Source organism: Salmo salar, chromosome ssa04, assembly GCF_905237065.1.
Source record: "Salmo salar chromosome ssa04, Ssal_v3.1, whole genome shotgun sequence".
Lineage (NCBI taxonomy): Eukaryota > Metazoa > Chordata > Actinopteri > Salmoniformes > Salmonidae > Salmo > Salmo salar.
Window position 1 is genome coordinate 54324070 of NC_059445.1, and position 17904 is coordinate 54341973.

The 17904-nt window shown below is 44.9% G+C and overlaps 1 protein-coding gene across 2 annotated transcripts; it reads left to right on the top strand.

The window, feature by feature from the left end:
• The first annotated feature begins 8016 nt into the window (after positions 1-8016).
• LOC106603543 (cytoskeleton-associated protein 2) lies at positions 8017-12457 on the top strand. Of its 2 annotated transcripts, none has more exons than XM_014197376.2 (7): positions 8017-8153; positions 8441-8509; positions 9603-10417; positions 10523-10877; positions 10960-11011; positions 11183-11441; positions 11621-12457. In XM_014197376.2, exons 2-7 carry the CDS (start codon positions 8471-8473, stop codon positions 11895-11897), a joined length of 1797 nt encoding a protein of 598 aa, XP_014052851.2. In that variant the 5' UTR covers positions 8017-8153; positions 8441-8470; the 3' UTR covers positions 11898-12457. The 2 variants fall into 2 exon arrangements, with proteins under 2 accessions (XP_014052851.2, XP_014052852.2); XM_014197377.2 differs by having other exon boundaries at positions 10523-10862.
• The last annotated feature ends 5447 nt before the right edge of the window (positions 12458-17904 follow it).

The following is a 17904-nucleotide window of genomic DNA, read 5'->3' on the forward strand; positions in this document are numbered from 1 at the left end:
GGCAGGTGTAACTGAGTCAGGTTTGTAGGCCTCCTTGCTCGCACACGTTTTTTCAGTTCTGCCCACACATTTTCTATGGGATTGAGGTCAGGGCTTTGTGATGGCAACTCCAATACCTTGACTTTGTTGTCCTTAAGCCGATTTTGCCACAACTTTGGAAGTATGCTTGGGGGCATTGTCCAGTTGGAAGACACATTTGCAACCAAGCTTTAACTTCCTGACTGATGTCTTGATGTTGCTTCAATATATCCATATAATTTTCGTACCTCATGATGCCATCTATTTTGTGAAGTGCACCAGTCCCTCCTGCAGCAAAGCACCCCCACAACATGATGCTGCCACCCCCGTGCTTCACGGTTGGGATGGTGTTCTTCGGCTTGCAAGCCTCCCCCTTTTTCCTCCAAACATAACGATGGTCAGTATGGCTAAACAGTTCTATTTTTGTTTCATCAGACCAGAGGACATTTCTCCAAAAAGTACAATCTTTGTCCCCATGTGCAGTTGCAAACCGTAGTCTGGCTTTTTTATGGCGGTTTTGGCGCAGTGGCTTCCTTGCTGAGCGGCCTTTCAGGTTATGTTGATATAGGACTCGTTTTACTGTGGAAATAGATAGTTTCCTCCAGCATCTTCACAGGGTCCTTTGCTGCTGTTCTGGGATTGATTTGCAGTTTTCGCACCATAGTACGTTCATCTCTAGGAGACAGAACGTGTCTCCTTCCTGAGCGGTATGACGGCTGCATGGTCCCATGGTGTTTATACTTGCATACTATTGTTTGTATAGATGAATGTGGTACCTTCAGGCATTTGGAAATTGCTCCCAAGGATGAACCAGACTTGTAGAGGTCTACAAAACATTTTTTCTGAGGTCTTGGCTGATTTCTTTTGATTTTCCCATGATGTCAAGTAAGGAGGCACTGAGTTTGAAGGAAGGCCTTGAAATACATCCACAGGTAAACCTCCAATTGACTCAATTGATGTCAATTAACCTATCAGAAGCTTCTAAAGCATGACATTAATTTTCTGGAATTTTCCAAGCTGTTTAAAGGCACAGTCAACTTACTGTATGTAAATTTCTGACCCACTGGAATTGTGATACAGTGAAATAATCTCTGTAAACAATTGTTGGAAAAAGTACTTGTGTTATGCACAAAGTAGATGTCCTAACCGACTTGCCAAAACTATAGTTTAACAAGAAATTTGTGGAGTGGTTGAAAAACAAGTTTTAATGACTCCAACGTAAGTGTATGTAAACTTCTGACTTCAACTGTAGGTAGGTAGTGGTACTTGTGTTCCTTTTCTGTGAAATGTGACCAAGTTTTTCTAAATGGGTCACCAGGTTCCTCAAGATCCAAGACTTGTCAGAACTTTTCGCTAAACACAATTTCTGAATATTAGACATTTCTTGTTAGAATTGCATCATGAGGATGTCGAAGAAACGTCTGTGGTTAAAAAAAATATATATATTAAATAAATTAGCAAGTATAACTAGAAGTTTGACATGATCTTCCAATAATGACCCTTGATGTGGAATATAAAACGCAGTGTACGGTTCTTTTGTTCGTGATCATTTCTCTGAAACAATGTTAAGCCTGGCCTAGTTATGGCTTGTGCTCTGTCAATCAAATGTGGTGGGTAGGATGCCTTGGTTTAAAGGTTGGCTGTATTAAGCATTCATCTTTTTAGAGCGTGAGTTGCGTCAAACACCCATGTAACTGACATGCCATCCCAAAATAATGTTGCGTCCCAAAGACAAAAAGGAGCTTCCAATATGTCAACTGAAGAGCCATAGGTGCTGGACTTTTACTGCTGGTTCATCCTGAAAGATCTTTTGCTACTTGCTGTTTTGGAATAGGAGTGTTCAATCAGTTCTGCAAGGTTTGTCTCATCAAATCCTTAATGGTTTTTCTTTTTAAATAGCCTTTAGAATGTATGAGCTTTCATTATGTATGATACACCTTAATTGCGTTGTAATTTCAGGTGAAGAAATTGGCTGAAGGAGATGTAGAAGGGGCAAGGGGGGCATCTTACAGTAATTTGGTTTTCAATGTTTTGGCTGGGAATTTGGATATACTGTCAGATCCAAAATGATTGTCACCAACCTTTTGATAAAAATTAGCAAAATACATATATATATATATATATATATATATATATTTTTTTTAAAGGGGGAAATATTTAACAAGTAATACAAAAACAATTATTGCCACCCCTGTTTTCAATACTTGGGCACAAAGTTGTTCCTGTGGAAACAAGATATTGGTGTGCTCTGCTCGCCTTGGGCTGCAACATGCCCAGGTAGCCTTAGCATTTCCCCGGCTCCTGTCCACACTGTGCCCTCTTCACTGTGAAGAGCCTCTGTCGCAGGCTAGCACACGCCAAACTAGCCTTAGTCGACAGGACCCTAACATGGGGGCCGGCGTCCCCGATGGCTCACCAAAGGCGATGGATATCCCCACCGGGAATCGTGGAGCGACGGCTAGTGTGGGTGTCATCCCCACCAGTTCTCAGTGTGGACCTGCAGGACGTGTGTAAACGCGCTGTGAATAAACTGGTGATTCCCTGGCCCATTGCAGTAGCAGAGACCACTACGTCCCGCTACGAGGGTAAGATGCTACCCAAAGCCAAACGGGCAGCCAGGCAATTTCTACCAGTCTTCCCAGAATTGCCTGGAGGAGGTTACTCGTACCTGGAGAACATTTTTCTCCTCCAAGAACCCTGTCCAAGGTGGGTTGGAGTTGGACTGTGTTGACATGGTGGGGATTGGGTTTGCCCACATGCCCCCCATCGAACCCCTTGTGGCTTCCTATCTACACCCCAGCCAGAAGTCCTCCATGACCTTGACTGGCCCCAACTTACCAACCAAGTATGAGCGCTTCCAGCCCTCTGTGACAGAGGTGGTCTACAGGTCGGTCGCCACAGCGGTGAGGGCTCTCAGCACTGCCTCCATGCTCTCGGCATACCAAGCTGAGCTACAGGAAGAGCTAGTGGTCACACTGGAGCCAGGTCTATGGGATGAGATCTTTATTGCCACAGACCTCAACCTGCGTCTGCTTAAAGCCGCTGTCCAGGCGTCAGGAAGAGCAATGGGGCTCATGATATCCCAGGAGAGGGCTCAATGACTCAACCTATCCACGGTGTATGATAGTGAGAAGCTGTAGATCCTGGAAGCTCCAGTAGACCCTAAAGGCCTTTCCGGTCCCACTGTCAAGATGATACAGAAACGGTGTGAGGAGAAAAAAGAGGCAGGGTGAAGCCCACGAAGATACAGCCCTGTGCCTCGCCACACCTTCGCCCAGGCTGCAGCAGGTCGACCCCCCCCCCTCGACCAGGCTGCGAGCCCAGGGCAGCAGAGAACCTTAGACCCTAAGAGACCCTGGTCTAAGAAGCCTCCCTTCCCACCCAGAGAACTGGCAAGCATGCACAGTGTCAAGCTGGGTACAGGGCACGATAGACAGGGGATACAGACTGCAATTCGCTTTCACCCCGCCTCGATTCAAGGGAATCATATACACTAAGGCTCAGGGGGAATCACCGCGTGTACTCTGGGAGGAAATCACATCGCTAATAGGGAAAAGGGCAATAAGAAATGTTCCTCCTGAGCAAAGCCTCTGCGGCTTTTACTCAATATTTCCTGGTTCCAAAAAAGGGGGGTGGCCATACACCTGATCCTAGATCTACGTGCTTTGAACAGGCACATGAGAAAGTACACATTCAGAATGTTGACACACTGCTCTGCTACGTTCTGTGTGCCCAGGTGATTGGTTCGTATCCGTCAACCTGAAGGACGCTTACTTTCGCATCTCAATATACCCTTCTCACAGGAAATTTCTCAGTTTTGCTTTTCAAGGTGAAATCTACGAATTTCTGGTGCTCCCTTCCGGCCTCTCACTGTCACCTCATGTTTTTATGAAGTGTACCGAGGCAGCCATAGCCCCACTCAGAGGGGCATTCGGCCGATGACGTATATAGATGTTTGTTTGCTGTGCGCGCAATCGAGATAAGAGGTCTTACAACAGTCAGCTTCTCTTGGAACACCTGACATTTCTAGGTTTCAGAATAAACACAGTAAAAAGTGTTCTGATTCCCACGCCGACAATCTCTTTCCTAGGTTTAATCCTAGATTCTGTATCATTCAAAGCTTTCCTTTCAGTGGAATATAGAATAACTTTACAAGATTGCCTAGCAGAAGGAACCTGGTCTCTTTGGAAACATGCCTGAGGCTACTAGGTTTGATGGCATCGGCTTTAGTAGTTATTTGGATTTTTGAATATGAGCGGGTTTCAACGATGGGTCTCTTCTCCAGGTCTGAGTGTTTGAGGAATGGTGCACTAAATCACAGACAGTGCAATTCCAGTGCTCTGTCCCAGTAATCCTGTCGTTTCTACAGGAAATATTAGAAAAAGGAAATGCCTTTTCTACTATTAAGGTATATCTAGCAGCTATTTTGGCTTGTCATGTGAGTTTTGGGAGCACGACAGTGGGTCAACACCCCCTTCTTGCCTGTTTTATGAAGGGTGCATGTCGTTTGAGTCCGGTGTCCAAACAGCTTGCCCCGTCATGGGATTTATCAATTGTTTTGGATGCTCTATGCCAACAGCCTTTTGAGCCCCTGAATCAGGTGGAGCTAAAGATGCTTCATTTAAGACTGCTCTATTACTAGCATTGGCCTCCGCCAAGTGTGTAAGTGACATTCACGCACAATTTGCACCCAGTAACAAATCAAATCACATTTTATTGCTCACATATACACGTGATTTGGTATCATTGCGGCCTAACTCCTCTTTATCCCAAAGATTATTAACCCATCTTTGATATGTCTTCCCCTTGAGCTGGTAGCTTTTTATTCCCCACTGTTTTTCTCTCTGGAATATCAACGGTTTTATATGTTGTGCTCTGCGCATCTACATGGACAGGACTAAGGGATTTAGAAAATGTGATCAGTTGTTTTGTTTCCTGGGCGAAACCTCACACAGGTAAAGCGCTCACTTAACAATGCCTCCCTCACTGGATAGTGGAGGCTATCGCTTTGGCCTACACAAGTAAGGGTCTTCAGTCTCCTGCTGGCCTACGGGCTCATTCCACTAGAGGAATGGCTACGTCCTGGGCTTTATTTAAGGGCATATCTATCCAAGATATTTCTCTCACCTCATACATTTGCGAAGTTTTATAGGCTCGATGTCACTGCACTGACCCTGGCGCGTACTGTTATGTGTAGGATCTTCTGAGGGGCAAAGCCCATTTGTGTGATACATCGCACAGGGCAGTCGGTCGTCAGGATAAGCTTGTCTGGCAATACAGGGGTCAGTATATCCCATAAGTGAAATAACGAAATTAATACTTGTAAGAGAACTTTAGGTTATGACTGTAACCCAGGTTCTCTGATAGTATGAGTGAGGTATTTCACTTATGGGGTATACTGACTCCTGTATTATTTTTGAAAGACTCAGATACACTGCGTTGGACCTTTTTTATAGGGTAGGAGGGACACCCTTCCCCGACACGCACGTCTCGACGTCCAAACAATCATGGCTGACGTAGTGTAATAAAGGCTTCTGACGAATACGCTGGGGACATATCCCATAAGTGAAATACCTCACTCATACTATCAGAGAACTGGGGTTAAGGTCGTAACCTAAAGTTTTTCAAAGCCAAACCCACCACTGGTGTTGCATGGCCAAAGAGCTCTATTTTAATGTTATCTGACCAAAGCACCGGTTCCAATCCAAGTGCCAATGCCATTTAGCAAACTCCAGGTGGTGCTGTGATCAGATGACATACAAATAGAGCTCACTCTCTCTCATTCAAAGGGCTTTATTGGCATGGGAAACATATGTTAGCATTGCCAAAGCACGTGAGGTAGATAATATACAAAAGTGAAATAAACAAATGAACAGTAAAAATTACACAAGTTCAAAACTAATAAAGTCATTACAAATGTCATTACGTGTATATATACAGTGTTGTAATGATGTACAAATGGTTAAAGTACAAAAGAGAAAATAAATATGGGTTATTTACAATGGTGGTTGTTCTTCAGTGGTTGACCTTTTCCTGTGGCAACAGGTCACAAATCTTGCTGCTGTGATGGCACACTGGTATTTCACCCAGTAGATATTGGAGTTTGTCAAAATCGGGTTTGTTTTCGAATTCTCTCTCTCTCTCTCTCTCAAATGGAGGAACTTATTTAGAATAGTGAATTTGGTGATTTGCTTACATGCTACTGTATTGACCTAGGTCATTTGTGTAAGTGATTTTTATAAGTTACACTGCTCAAAAAAATAAAGGGAACACTTAAACAACACAATGTAACTCCAAGTCAATCACACTTCTGTGAAATCAAACTGTCCAGTTAGGAAGCAACACTGATTGACAAATTTCACATGCTGTTGTGCAAATGGAATAGACAACAGGTGGAAATTATAGGCAATTAGCAAGACACCCCCAATAAAGGAGTGGTTCTGCAGGTGGTGACCACTTCTCAGTTCCTATGCTTCCTGGCTGATGTTTTGGTCACTTTTGAATGCTGGCGGTGCTTTCACTCTAGTGGTAGCATGAGACGGAGTCTACAACCCACACAAGTGGCTCAGGTAGTGCAGCTCATCCAGGATGGCACATCAATGCGAGCTGTGGCAAGAAGCTTTGCTGTGTCTGTCAGCGTAGTGTCCAGAGCATGGAGGCGCTACCAGGAGACAGGCCAGTACATCAGGAGACGTGGAGGAGGCCGTAGGAGGGCAACAACCCAGCAGCAGGACCGCTACCTCCGCCTTTGTGCAAGGAGGAGCAGGAGGAACACTGCCAGAGCCCTGCAAAATGACCTCCAGCAGGCCACAAATGTGCATGTGTCTGCTCAAACGGTCAGAAACAGACTCCATGAGGGTGGTATGAGGGCCCGACGTCCACAGGTGGGGGTTGTGCTTACAGCCCAACACCGTGCAGGACGTTTGGCATTTGCCAGAGAACACCAAGATTGGCAAATTCGCCACTGGTGCCCTGTGCTCTTCACAGATGAAAGCAGGTTCACACTGAGCACATGTGACAGACGTGACAGAGTCTGGAGACGCCGTGGAGAACGTTCTGCTGCCTGCAACATCCTCCAGCATGACCGGTTTGGCGGTGGGTCAGTCATGGTGTGTTATTTCTTTGGGGGGCCGCACAGCCCTCCATGTGCTCGCCAGAGATAGCCTGACTGCCATTAGGTACCGAGATGAGATCCTCAGACCCCTTGTGAGACCATATGCTGGTGCGGTTGGCCCTGGGTTTCTCCTAATGCAAGACAATGCTAGACCTCATGTGGCTGGAGTGTGTCAGCAGTTCCTGCAAGAGGAAGGCATTGATGCTATGGACTGGCCCGCCCGTTCCCCAGACCTGAATCCAATTGAGCACATCTGGGACATCATGTCTCGCTCCATCCACCAACGCCACGTTGCACCACAGACTGTCCAGGAGTTGGCGAATGCTTTAGTCCAGGTCTGGGAGGAGATCCCTCAGGAGACCATCCACCACCTCATCAGGAGCATGCCCAGGCGTTGTAGGGAGGTCATACAGGCACGTGGAGGCCACACACACTACTGAGCCTCATTTTGACTTGTTTTAAGGACATTACATCAAAGTTGGATCAGCCTGTAGTGTGGTTTTCCACTTTAATTTTGAGTGTGACTCCAAATCTAGACCTCCATGGGTTGATAAATTGGATTTCCATTTATTATTTTTGTGTGATTTTGTTGTCAGCACATTCAACTATGTAAAGAAAAAAGTATTTAATAAGATTATTTCATTCATTCAGATCTAGGATGTGTTATTTTAGCGTTCCCTTTATTTTTTTGAGCAGTGTATATAAAATGCCTCCCTATCCCATCTGGGGTGTTGCAGGCAGCCAGTAGTTTAGGAATTCTATTATGGTTCAAACATTCAAAAGTGCAGATGGATGCCTTCTCAGATTAACCCGCCCAGACCCTCCTCCAAAATGTCCCATGACCTCATCTCGAGACATTCGATTGGCTAAAATGAGTTTCCCCTGACAACATCCGGACCAATCTTATTTGCCATTATACAGCGCGAAAGTTGAATGGGTTTGTTTTGTGAGAGACGTTTTAGCTTTTGTCTGTGCCCGTCGGTTTTCCTCTTTGTTTGTCTACAATACATTCAATAACAAGGTACGTTCGCTAGTTAAACCTTCTGGATTGAAATTTACACCCGACTTGATAGTTTTCCAGCAACTTCTTACGCTCTGTTTCCAGTTAACTACCTAACGTTACGGGTTGCAAGCCAACGCGGTCGAAAAACGTTAATAATATAACATAGTATCACTAGTTACTAAACTGCTAGTTATGTAGTCAGCTAGCCGTAAAAACGTACGTTTTAGAATCAGAATTCCTTGTAAAAACTTTCCCCACAAATATTCTAGCTCTGTTACTGATCACCTATATTTATATTTTTTTAGGGCAATAAGGGCCTTTTGTGCCGGAAGAAAATGGCCACAGTTACAAGAAAGAACACCAACTTAAAAAAGGTAAGGTAAATATGGGTGCGTTCGTAAATTCTCTCTGGCTATGTAATCCGATTTCAGAGCAGAATTACTGATGAATTTACGAACGCTCAACACCCGTTGAATATGGCGGGTGTCAGTAAACGTCGGGGAAAAAACGTAATTAAATTTTCAGCAGCACAGTCACCAACGGTCTGGATAACATGAAAACAGCCTAACCAGCTCTGCTAGGGCGAGGAAAATGGTCAGTGTGGTGTGTTCTCATTTTGTGTCTAGAAGTAGTTACCAAGCTAGCCAACGTTAGACAGTTAGCTTGGGTGCTTGACTGCAGTTGTGAGGTCAGAAGGCTTGGATCAATATTTTACATTTACATTTTAGTCATTTAGCAGACGCTCTTATCCAGAGTGACTTACAGTAGTGAATGCATACTTTTTTTCTCCGTACTGGTCCCCCGTGGAAATCGAACCCACAACCCTGGCGTTGCAAAGACCATGCTCTACCAACTGAGCCACACGGGACCAAATCGAGGCTGGTCTCAGATTGCGTCCAAAATGTCAGCCTAATCCCTGTATAGTCCACTACCTTCAACCAGGGCCCCGGATACAGGGAGCAGGTGTGGACTTGGTCAAAAGTAGTGCACCAAATATGGAATAGGGTGCAATTTCAGACAGCTTCAGTAGTTCAAACAGTTTAGGTAATCGATTGCCCTCACCTCATCATGGCCGGTGTACTCTACAATTTCGGTACAAAGGTTACTGGACTTAATGGTGCCCAGGTTCTGCTGATTGCTCTTCCTGTTGCATGCGTCCTTGTAAATCATATAGGGGGTACCCGTCTCAGTCTGGGACTCAATAATGGCATGCCACACCTGCTGGGCCTTCACCACCCGCTTGACCCGACCCTCCTGCTCATACCTGGTATCGATCAACTTGCCATTGCGTTCAGTGTGCGCTCTGATCGTTCGAGGGCTAAACGCTCTGAATTTACTAACGCACACTGGCACTCCAGATTGAATTTACAACCCCCACCCACCCACCCAAGTGTTTAGGGGTTGGACTATCTATGTATTATGTCTAATTTATCTGTGTTGTTTCTTTGTCCTGTCTGCTATTATTAGGGCAACAAAGAGAATGCCAAACCAACAAGTGGATCCACTAAGTGTTTAATTACCAGAGCTGCTCCTACTAAAACAGTGGCTGCTCAATCTGCTCCTCTGCATTCCAAGAGCAATAAAAAGGAGGACTTGGGAAAGGGAGAGAATGCTCTAAAGAAGGTCAAGACGGAGCAGAAAGATGTGATGGCAACAACCACTGGCGATACGAAGAGACGCAACACCTTGAGCCAAGCCTTTCTCACCAAACAGGCTGTCAGACAGAGAAAGCTGGTTGCAGAGGCCCCAAAGCCTCCAGCTACCGTCCCAGTTAAACCTGTTCCTGGCGCATACAAAGGCAAGGTTGTCCAATCCAAAATAAGCTCCTTCAGGAAGCCTAGTGGCCTGGAGGGAGGGCTAGAAAGCAAAGCAGCTACGACGACCGCTGTGCCCAAAGCTAAGAGCCAAAAGCCTGGAAATTTGACAAAGTCCAAATCCGTTGCTGATTTGCCTGGGCGTTGCACGTTTAAGCCCCCCCAATCATGTCAACCCTCAAGATCCAAGTCTGTGTCCAATGGGCCTCCTCCAGTCTCCAAGTGTCCAGTCTCAGCTATACGCCGTCCCATGGGCGTTCACTCTGCAGTCCCTCCTTTCAGAACTGCTCCATTTACCACAGCTCGCCCAAGCTCCACTAGGTCTGCCATGATATTTAAGGGGAAAGAGCTACCGCAGGGCACCAAGCCTAAGATAACAGTGGCAACTGACAAGAAGGTTCACAAGATTCCAGTTGCCAGCACCCGAAGCCAGTACAGGGCTAACACAGAGACTGCTGAAGAGAGAAGGTTTGCGATTATTATTTTTTAAATTACATTTATGAAAATTGTCATAACTTTTGGTACTTAGGTCAAGTGCTCAAAATTGTTTTAAGTTATGTTTTTGATTCCCAGGACAAAGCTGGCAGAGTGGCTGGCATCCAAGGGAAAGACTCTGAAAAGGCCTCCCATATCAGCAGTGGCACCCCCAAAGTCTAAACCATTTCTGCAGCCAGAGCCTGAAGTGCACCCAGAATCCACAGCTGTCTCTCAACTAAAGACCAATGTTGCACCTCAGCCCGTTGACCAGGAGCCACAACAACCTGTTGATGAGCCTGAACCGACTGTTTGGCTTAAAAACGACCAGGTGGTCATTGAACAGGAGGCAGCCTGTGCCTCAACTCCACTGACAATGAACACGACATTGGACCTGCTTGACAACTCTGATACAGATTTTCTTCCTGTTGATCCAGAGGTCAGAATGAATGATGTAAGAAACCTATATACGGTTGTTTTATTCATCAAAACTCTTAAATATAACCTCATTGCCTCTGTCCTATGTCTTATCACAGATTGTGGTCAACCTTAGTGATGCATTGGAGAAGCCCTCAGCATGTGTGGATGGTACATTTTGTGGTTAATGCATTTACATTCACAGCGAACACAAATACAGACAAATTTACTGCTCATTTGACGTCTGCCTAATTCAAATTATGCAACACAGACTCAAATCGTGTAAGTGATGAACTTGTTAACTGTACTAACGTGTTATGTTCATTGGTGTTTCTGTTTTAGAAGACCCGAATGAGAAAAGGGATGACTCTATAAAGAAAATGGTGGAGAGACTGACAAATAAGGAATTTGAAGAAAGGAATGAGTCTCCTGTGAATAAGGATGTGAAGTGTGAAGTAGGAGAGGGAGCTTCAGAGCAGAAAGTAAGGAAGGGTTATATTGATGAAGTTCATGACGACGACTGTTTGATGGAGACGACACCAGAGGCAGACGGCACATCGGTGGTGAAATACAGTGTGAAGACAACTCCATACCTGCAAAGGTGAGATTTCTTGTCTTTAAAAATACCTGCTGTAATCCTGTTATAACATCACTTCCATTTATAGCAACTTCTGGAGGTCATGGAGAACAGCACTACTTTATGTCTCTATATTGAAATGTATAAACTGACATGGCTTTCAACTAATCACAGAATGCTGGCCATCTCTTTCCCCCTTCTAGTGTTAAGAGAAAAATTGACGGTGAGGCATGTGCAAGTGGTTCCAGGCAAAAGAGCACCATCAAGGATCTGAAGTTCCTGACACCAGTCCGTCGTTCCTGTCGCATCCAGCGAACGGCATCCCGCCTGCCTGGGATGCTGACAGACCATGACACCTGTGTGTCCTCGCTGGCTGAGCTGGTGAAGCTGGACGACGATGCCAACGCCTACATCTACAGGAGGAACCCTGCCCTTCTGGAGGACCTGCCTGGCCATCCCAAAGACCTGGAGAGGTTCTGAGTCTTTGGATGAGTGTGAAGAAGAGGCCTGAAAAGGAAGATAAAAAAATAATAATAATAATTTTGGAGTTGATTGGCACTTTGCAGAAGGGATATTAAAATAATGAAAATATATTATTTGCTATTTTACATAATATTTGTTAATCCAAATTGTGATAATATGGACTGTGTGGCAGACTAATATTACTGATCCACTAAGACTGGGTGCCTCAACTAGGCATGCCTTTTTGTTCTTCTGTTTCTTATTTCTCTTTGTGTTGTCACTTCTCATAATGAAGACTGGTTTGCTATACCTTGATCTTCTACACCTATTTTATTTGTTATTGTATATATTCTCTGTTTTTATGAATGTATTGTTTGTTCTTTTAATGGTAGAGTTGATATGTTAATATCTACCACAGTTTTACCATAGATTAATGAATGTACAACACCTTTTATCGGCAAATCTGTGTTGCCCATCAAGGAAAAGTGACATTTCTTTTTAGCAAAATAGGTGTCTGGTAGAATTATTGCTGTTGCAATTTTAAATGGGAAATTCCAATAAATTGACAACTCACTGGATGCAACTTGCCTCTTGATAGACAGTAATGCTACCAAACAAGTTTTAGAGGGCCGAACATGAGCGATGTCAGAACTCTTTAAAAATGGCATGTGTTGATTGAGCAGGAATATCTTTAACCAAACAACAGGTGTAAGCAGAGTTTCTACACCAAGTCAATGAGAAGTGAAAAATTATTCCTTAGATAATTGTCATGATTAATGCTGTCTTAAATAAAATGGTTAGCTTTTCAGGAGTCTTATGGCTTGGGGATAGAAGCTGTTAATAAACCTTTTGGGCCTAGACTTGGCCCTCCGGTACCGCTTGCTGTGCGGAAGCAGAGAGAACAGTCTATGACTAGGGTGCCTGGAGTTTTTGGCTATTTTTAGGGCCTTCCTCTGACACTGGTATAGAGGTCCTGGATGGCAGGAATCTTGGCTCCAGTGATGTATTGGGCCGTACTTACTACTCTCTGTAGTGCCTTGCGGTTGGAGGCCGAGCTGTTGCCATACCAGTCAGGATGCTCTCGATGGTGCAGCTGTAGACCTTTTTGAGGATCTGGGGACCCATGCCAAATCTTTTCAGTCTCCTGACGGGGAATAGGCGTTGTTGTGCCCTCTTTACAACTGTCTTGATGTGTTTGGACCATGACAGTTTGTTGGTGATGTGGACACTAAGGAACTTGAAGCTCTCAACCTGCTCCACTACAGCCCCGTCGATGAGAATATGGGTGTTTGCTCGGCCCTTCTTTTCCTGAAGTCCACAATCATCTTTTCCCTGATCACGTTGAGGGAGAGGTTGTTATCCTGGCACCACACTGCCAGGTCTTTGATCTCCCTATAGGCTGTGTCATTGTTGTCAGTGATCAGGCCTACCACTGTTGTATCATCAGCAAACTTCATGGTGTTGGAGTCGTGCTTTGCCATACAGTCATGGGTGAACAGGGATTACAAGAGGGGGCTGAGCACGCACCCCTGAGGGGCCACTGTGTTGAGGATCACCGCGGCAGATGTCACCAACCCTTACCACCTGGGGGTGGCCCGTCAGGAAGTCCAGTTGCGGTATGCAAATTGGTGTGGGTCTAGGGTTTCTGGGGGTAATGGTGTTGATGTGAGCTATAATCAGCCTTTCAAAGCACTTCATGACTACAGACGTGAGTGCTTCGGGTCAGTAGTTATTTAGGCAGGTTACCTTGGTGTTCTTGGGCACAGGGACTATGGTGGTCTGCTTGAAACATGTTGGTATTACAGACTCAGCCAGGAACATGTTGAAAAATTTCAGTGAAGGCACTTGCCAGTTGGTCAGCGCATGCTCGGAGTACGCGTCCTGGTAATCCGTCTGGCCCCGGAGAGCGTGATCAGACTGTCGTCTGGAACAGCTGGTGCTCTCATGCATGCTTCAGTGTCGCTTGCCTCGAAGCGTGCATAGAAATAATTTAGCTCGTCTGGTAGCCTTGTGTCACTGGGCAGCTCATGGCTGTGTTTTTCCCTTTGTAGTCCATAATAGTGTACAAGCCCTGCCACATCCGATGAGCGTCAGAGCCGGTGTAGTAAAATTCAATCTTAGTCCTGTAATGCCTGTTTGATGGTTCGTCGGAGGGCATAGCTGGATTAGAGTCCTGCTCCTTGAATGTGGCAGCTCTACCCTTTAGCTCAGTGTGGATGTTGCCTGTAATCCATGGCTTCTGGTTGGGGTATGTACATACGGTCACTGTTGGGACGATGTCATCGATGCACGTATTGATGAAGGCAGTGACTGAGGTGGTGTACTCAATCCCATCGGAAGAATCCAGGAACATATTCCAGTCTGTGCTTGCAAAACAGTCCTGTAGTTTAGGATCTGCGTCATCTGACCACTTCCGTATTTAGCGAGTCACTGGTACTTCCAGTTTTAGTTTTTGCTTGTAAGCAGGAATCAGGGAGGGAGAGCTTTGTACGCGTCTCTGTGTGTGGAGTAAAGGTGGTCTAGAGTTTTTTTTTTTATCTGGTTGCACACGTAACAGGCTGGTAGAAAACGTATTTAAGTTTCCCTGCATTTAAGTCCCCGGCCACTAGGAGCGCCGTCTCTGGATGAGCATTTTCTTGTTTGGAGGCAGCTGTTCTATCTTGTCGATGCAAGGAAAACCCAGCCAGCTGTATGCTATCCATGTCGTCGTTCAGCCACGACTCGATGAAACATAAGATATTGCCCTTTTTAATGTCCCGTTGGTAGGATAGTCTTGATCGGAGCTCATCCAGTTTATTATCCAATGATTGCATGTTGGCTAATAGGACTGATGGTAGAGGCGGGTTAACAGCTCGCCATTGGATTCTTACAATTCACCCTGACCGACCCCTATATCTCTGTCTCTTCTTCATGCGAATGACGGGGATTAGGCCTTGTCCGGTGTCTGAAGTAAATCCTTTGCGTCCACTCGGTACAGAAAAAAACTTTGTCCAGTACGAGGTGAGTAATTGCTGTTCTGATATCCAGAAGCTCTTTACAGTCATGAGACAGTGGCAGAAACATTATGTACAAAATAAGTTATAATGTGAAGCACTCACAATAGCACAATTGGTTAGGAGCCCGTAAAACGTTTGCCATCTCCTCCGGCGCCGTTGTAGTTGAACTTTGTTTTACTCCAACCTCGTGAAAGGGATAACTGATACGTTTTCAATTTCGTCAAAAAACTGGGAGAGGTGCCGAGAGAGGCATTATTTTAACTCATTCAAAGAGGAGACAACTTTATTGATATAAGTAAGGAAATGGTCATCACATGCATGGAACTTCCTTCCATCTCATATTGCTAAAATAAACAGCAAACCTGGTTTAAAAAACGGATAAAGCAACACCTTGCGGCACAACGCCTCCCCTATTTGACCTAGATAGTTTGTGTGTATGTATTGATATGTAGGCTATGTGGCCTTTTTAAAAAATATATGTAGTTCTGTCCTTTAGCTGTTCTTGTCTATTGATGTTCTGTGTTATGTCATTCTGTATGATGTTTCGTGTTTGGTGTGGACCCCAGGAAGAGTACCTGCTGCTTTTGCAACAGCTAATGGGGATCCTAATAAAATACCAAATACATATTTGCACACAGGACACCTCCACGTCCCCCTCTCTCAGTGCCACTGGGCTTGTTCGACATTGCAGCCAACAGTGAAAGCTTGTGTCATAAATAACTAGTCATTATTTGTAGGTCAGTCAGTCACAATTGAACCATAATCCATTTAAGCAATAAGGCCCGAGGGGGTGTGGTATATGGCCAATATACCATGGCTAAGGGCTGTTCTTAAGCGCGATGCAACGCAGAGTGCCTAGATACAGCCCTTAGCCGTGGTATATTGGCAATATACCACAAACCCCAGAGGTGCCTTACTGCTATAATAATCTGGTTACCAACGTAATTGCAGCAGTAAAAATAAATGTTGTCATATCCTTGGTATACAGTCTGATATATAATGGCTTTCAGCTAATCAGCATTCAGGGCTTGAACCACCAAGTTTATAATACGATTTTGAACCTCCAGAAAGGAAGAGAGGCCCATCTGTCTCCCTCCCGCAGGTGGCATGTTTTCGTTGTTTAGCCCACCAAGCAAGGAGTTTTTGTATGGAGGTCAATGAGTGTCGAATTTGGTCAAGAAAAAAACGAAGGGCTTACTTACTAAGTGAGGTTTATTTGATCGAATACACGTTTCGTAATGCTTAAATTAAGAGTGTACCGATATACAGTACCAAGCAAAAGTTTGGACACACCTACTCATTCAAGGGTTTTTCTTTATTATTCTACAATGTAGAAAATAGTAAAAATGAAGACATCAGAACTATGAAATTATACATATGGAATTATGTAGTAACCAAAAACGTGTTAAACAAATCAAAATATATTTTATATTTGAGATTCATCAAAGTAGCCACCCTTTGTCTTGACAGCTTTTCACAATCTTGGCATTCTCTCAACCAGTTTCATGAGGTAGTCACCTGGAATGCATTTCAATTAACAGCTGTGCCTTGTTAAAAGTTAATTTGTGCAATTTCTTTCCTTAATTCCTTAATGGGGTAGACAATCTGGACCCTCTCTTTCCAAAATTATCCTCCGAAATTGTTGCAACCCCTATTACTAGCCTATTCAACCTCTCTTTCGTATTGTTTGAGATCCCCAAAGATTGGAAAGCTGCCGCAGTCATCCCCCTCTTCAAAGGGGGAGACACTCTAGCCCCAAACTGTTATATACCTATATCCATCCTGCCCTGCCATTCTAAAATCTTCGAAAGCCAAGTTAATAAACAGATCACAGACCATTTCGAATCCCACCGTACCTTCACAATGCAATCTGGTTTCCGAGCTGGTCATGGGTGCACCTCAGCCATGCTCAAGGTCCTAAACGATATCCTAACCGCCATCGATAAAAGACAGTACTGTGCAGCCATCTTCATCGACCTGGCCAAGGCTTTCGACTCTGTCAATCACAGCATTCTTATCGGCAGACTCAACTACCTTAGCTTCTCAAATGACTGTCTCACCTGGTTCACCAACTACTTCTCAGACAGAGCTCAGTGTGTCAAATCGGAGGGCCTGTTGTCCGGACCTCTGGCAGTCTCTATGGGGGTGCCACAGGGTTCAATTCTCCGGCCGACTCTTTTCTCTGTATATATCAATGATGTCGCTCTTCCTGCTGGTGATTCTCTGATCCACCTCTACGCAGACGACACCATTCTGTATACATCTGGCCCTTCTTTGGACACTCTACAAACAAACCTCTAAACAAGCTTCAACGCCATACAACACTCCTTCCGTGGCCTCCAACTGCTTTTAAGTGCTAGTAAAACTAAGTGCATGCTCTTCAACCGATTGCTGCCCGCACCCTCCCGCCCGACTAGCGTCACTACTCTGGACGGTACTGACCTACAATATGTGGACTACTACAAATACCTACGTGTCTGGTTAGACTGTGTAGTCTCCTTCCAGACTCACATTAAGCATCTCCAATCCAAAATTAAATCTAGAATTGGCTTCCTATTTCGCAACAAAGCCTTCACTCATGCCGTCAAACATACCCTCGTAAAACTGACTATCCTACCGATCCTTGACTTCGGCGATGTCATTTACAAAATAGCCCCCAACACTCTACTCAGCAAACTGGATGTAGTCTATCACAGTGTCATCTGTTTTGTCACCAAAGCCCCATATACTACCCACCACTGCGACCTGTATGCTCTGGCTGGCCCTCACTACTTATCCGTCGCCAAACCCACTGGCTCCAGGTCATCAATGACATTGACCTCATCCCGTCAGTAGATGATGCCTTGCTATTCCTTAAAAGTGCCTTCCTCACCATCTTAAATAAGCATGCCCCACTCAAAAAATGTAGAACTAGGAATAGATATAGTCCTTGGTTCACTCCAGACCTGTCTGCCCTTGACCAGCACAAAAACATCCTGTGGCGTTCTGCATTAGCATCGAATAGCCCCCGTGATATGCAACTTTTCAGG

Coding starts and splice junctions, on each gene's coding strand:
- LOC106603543 (XM_014197376.2), top strand. CDS start 8,471: ATGGCCACAGTTACAAGAAAGAACACCAACTTAAAAAAG. Junction 8,510..9,602: donor AGAACACCAACTTAAAAAAG/GTAAGGTAAATA, acceptor TGCTATTATTAG/GGCAACAAAGAGAATGCCAA. Junction 10,418..10,522: donor GAGACTGCTGAAGAGAGAAG/GTTTGCGATTAT, acceptor TTTGATTCCCAG/GACAAAGCTGGCAGAGTGGC.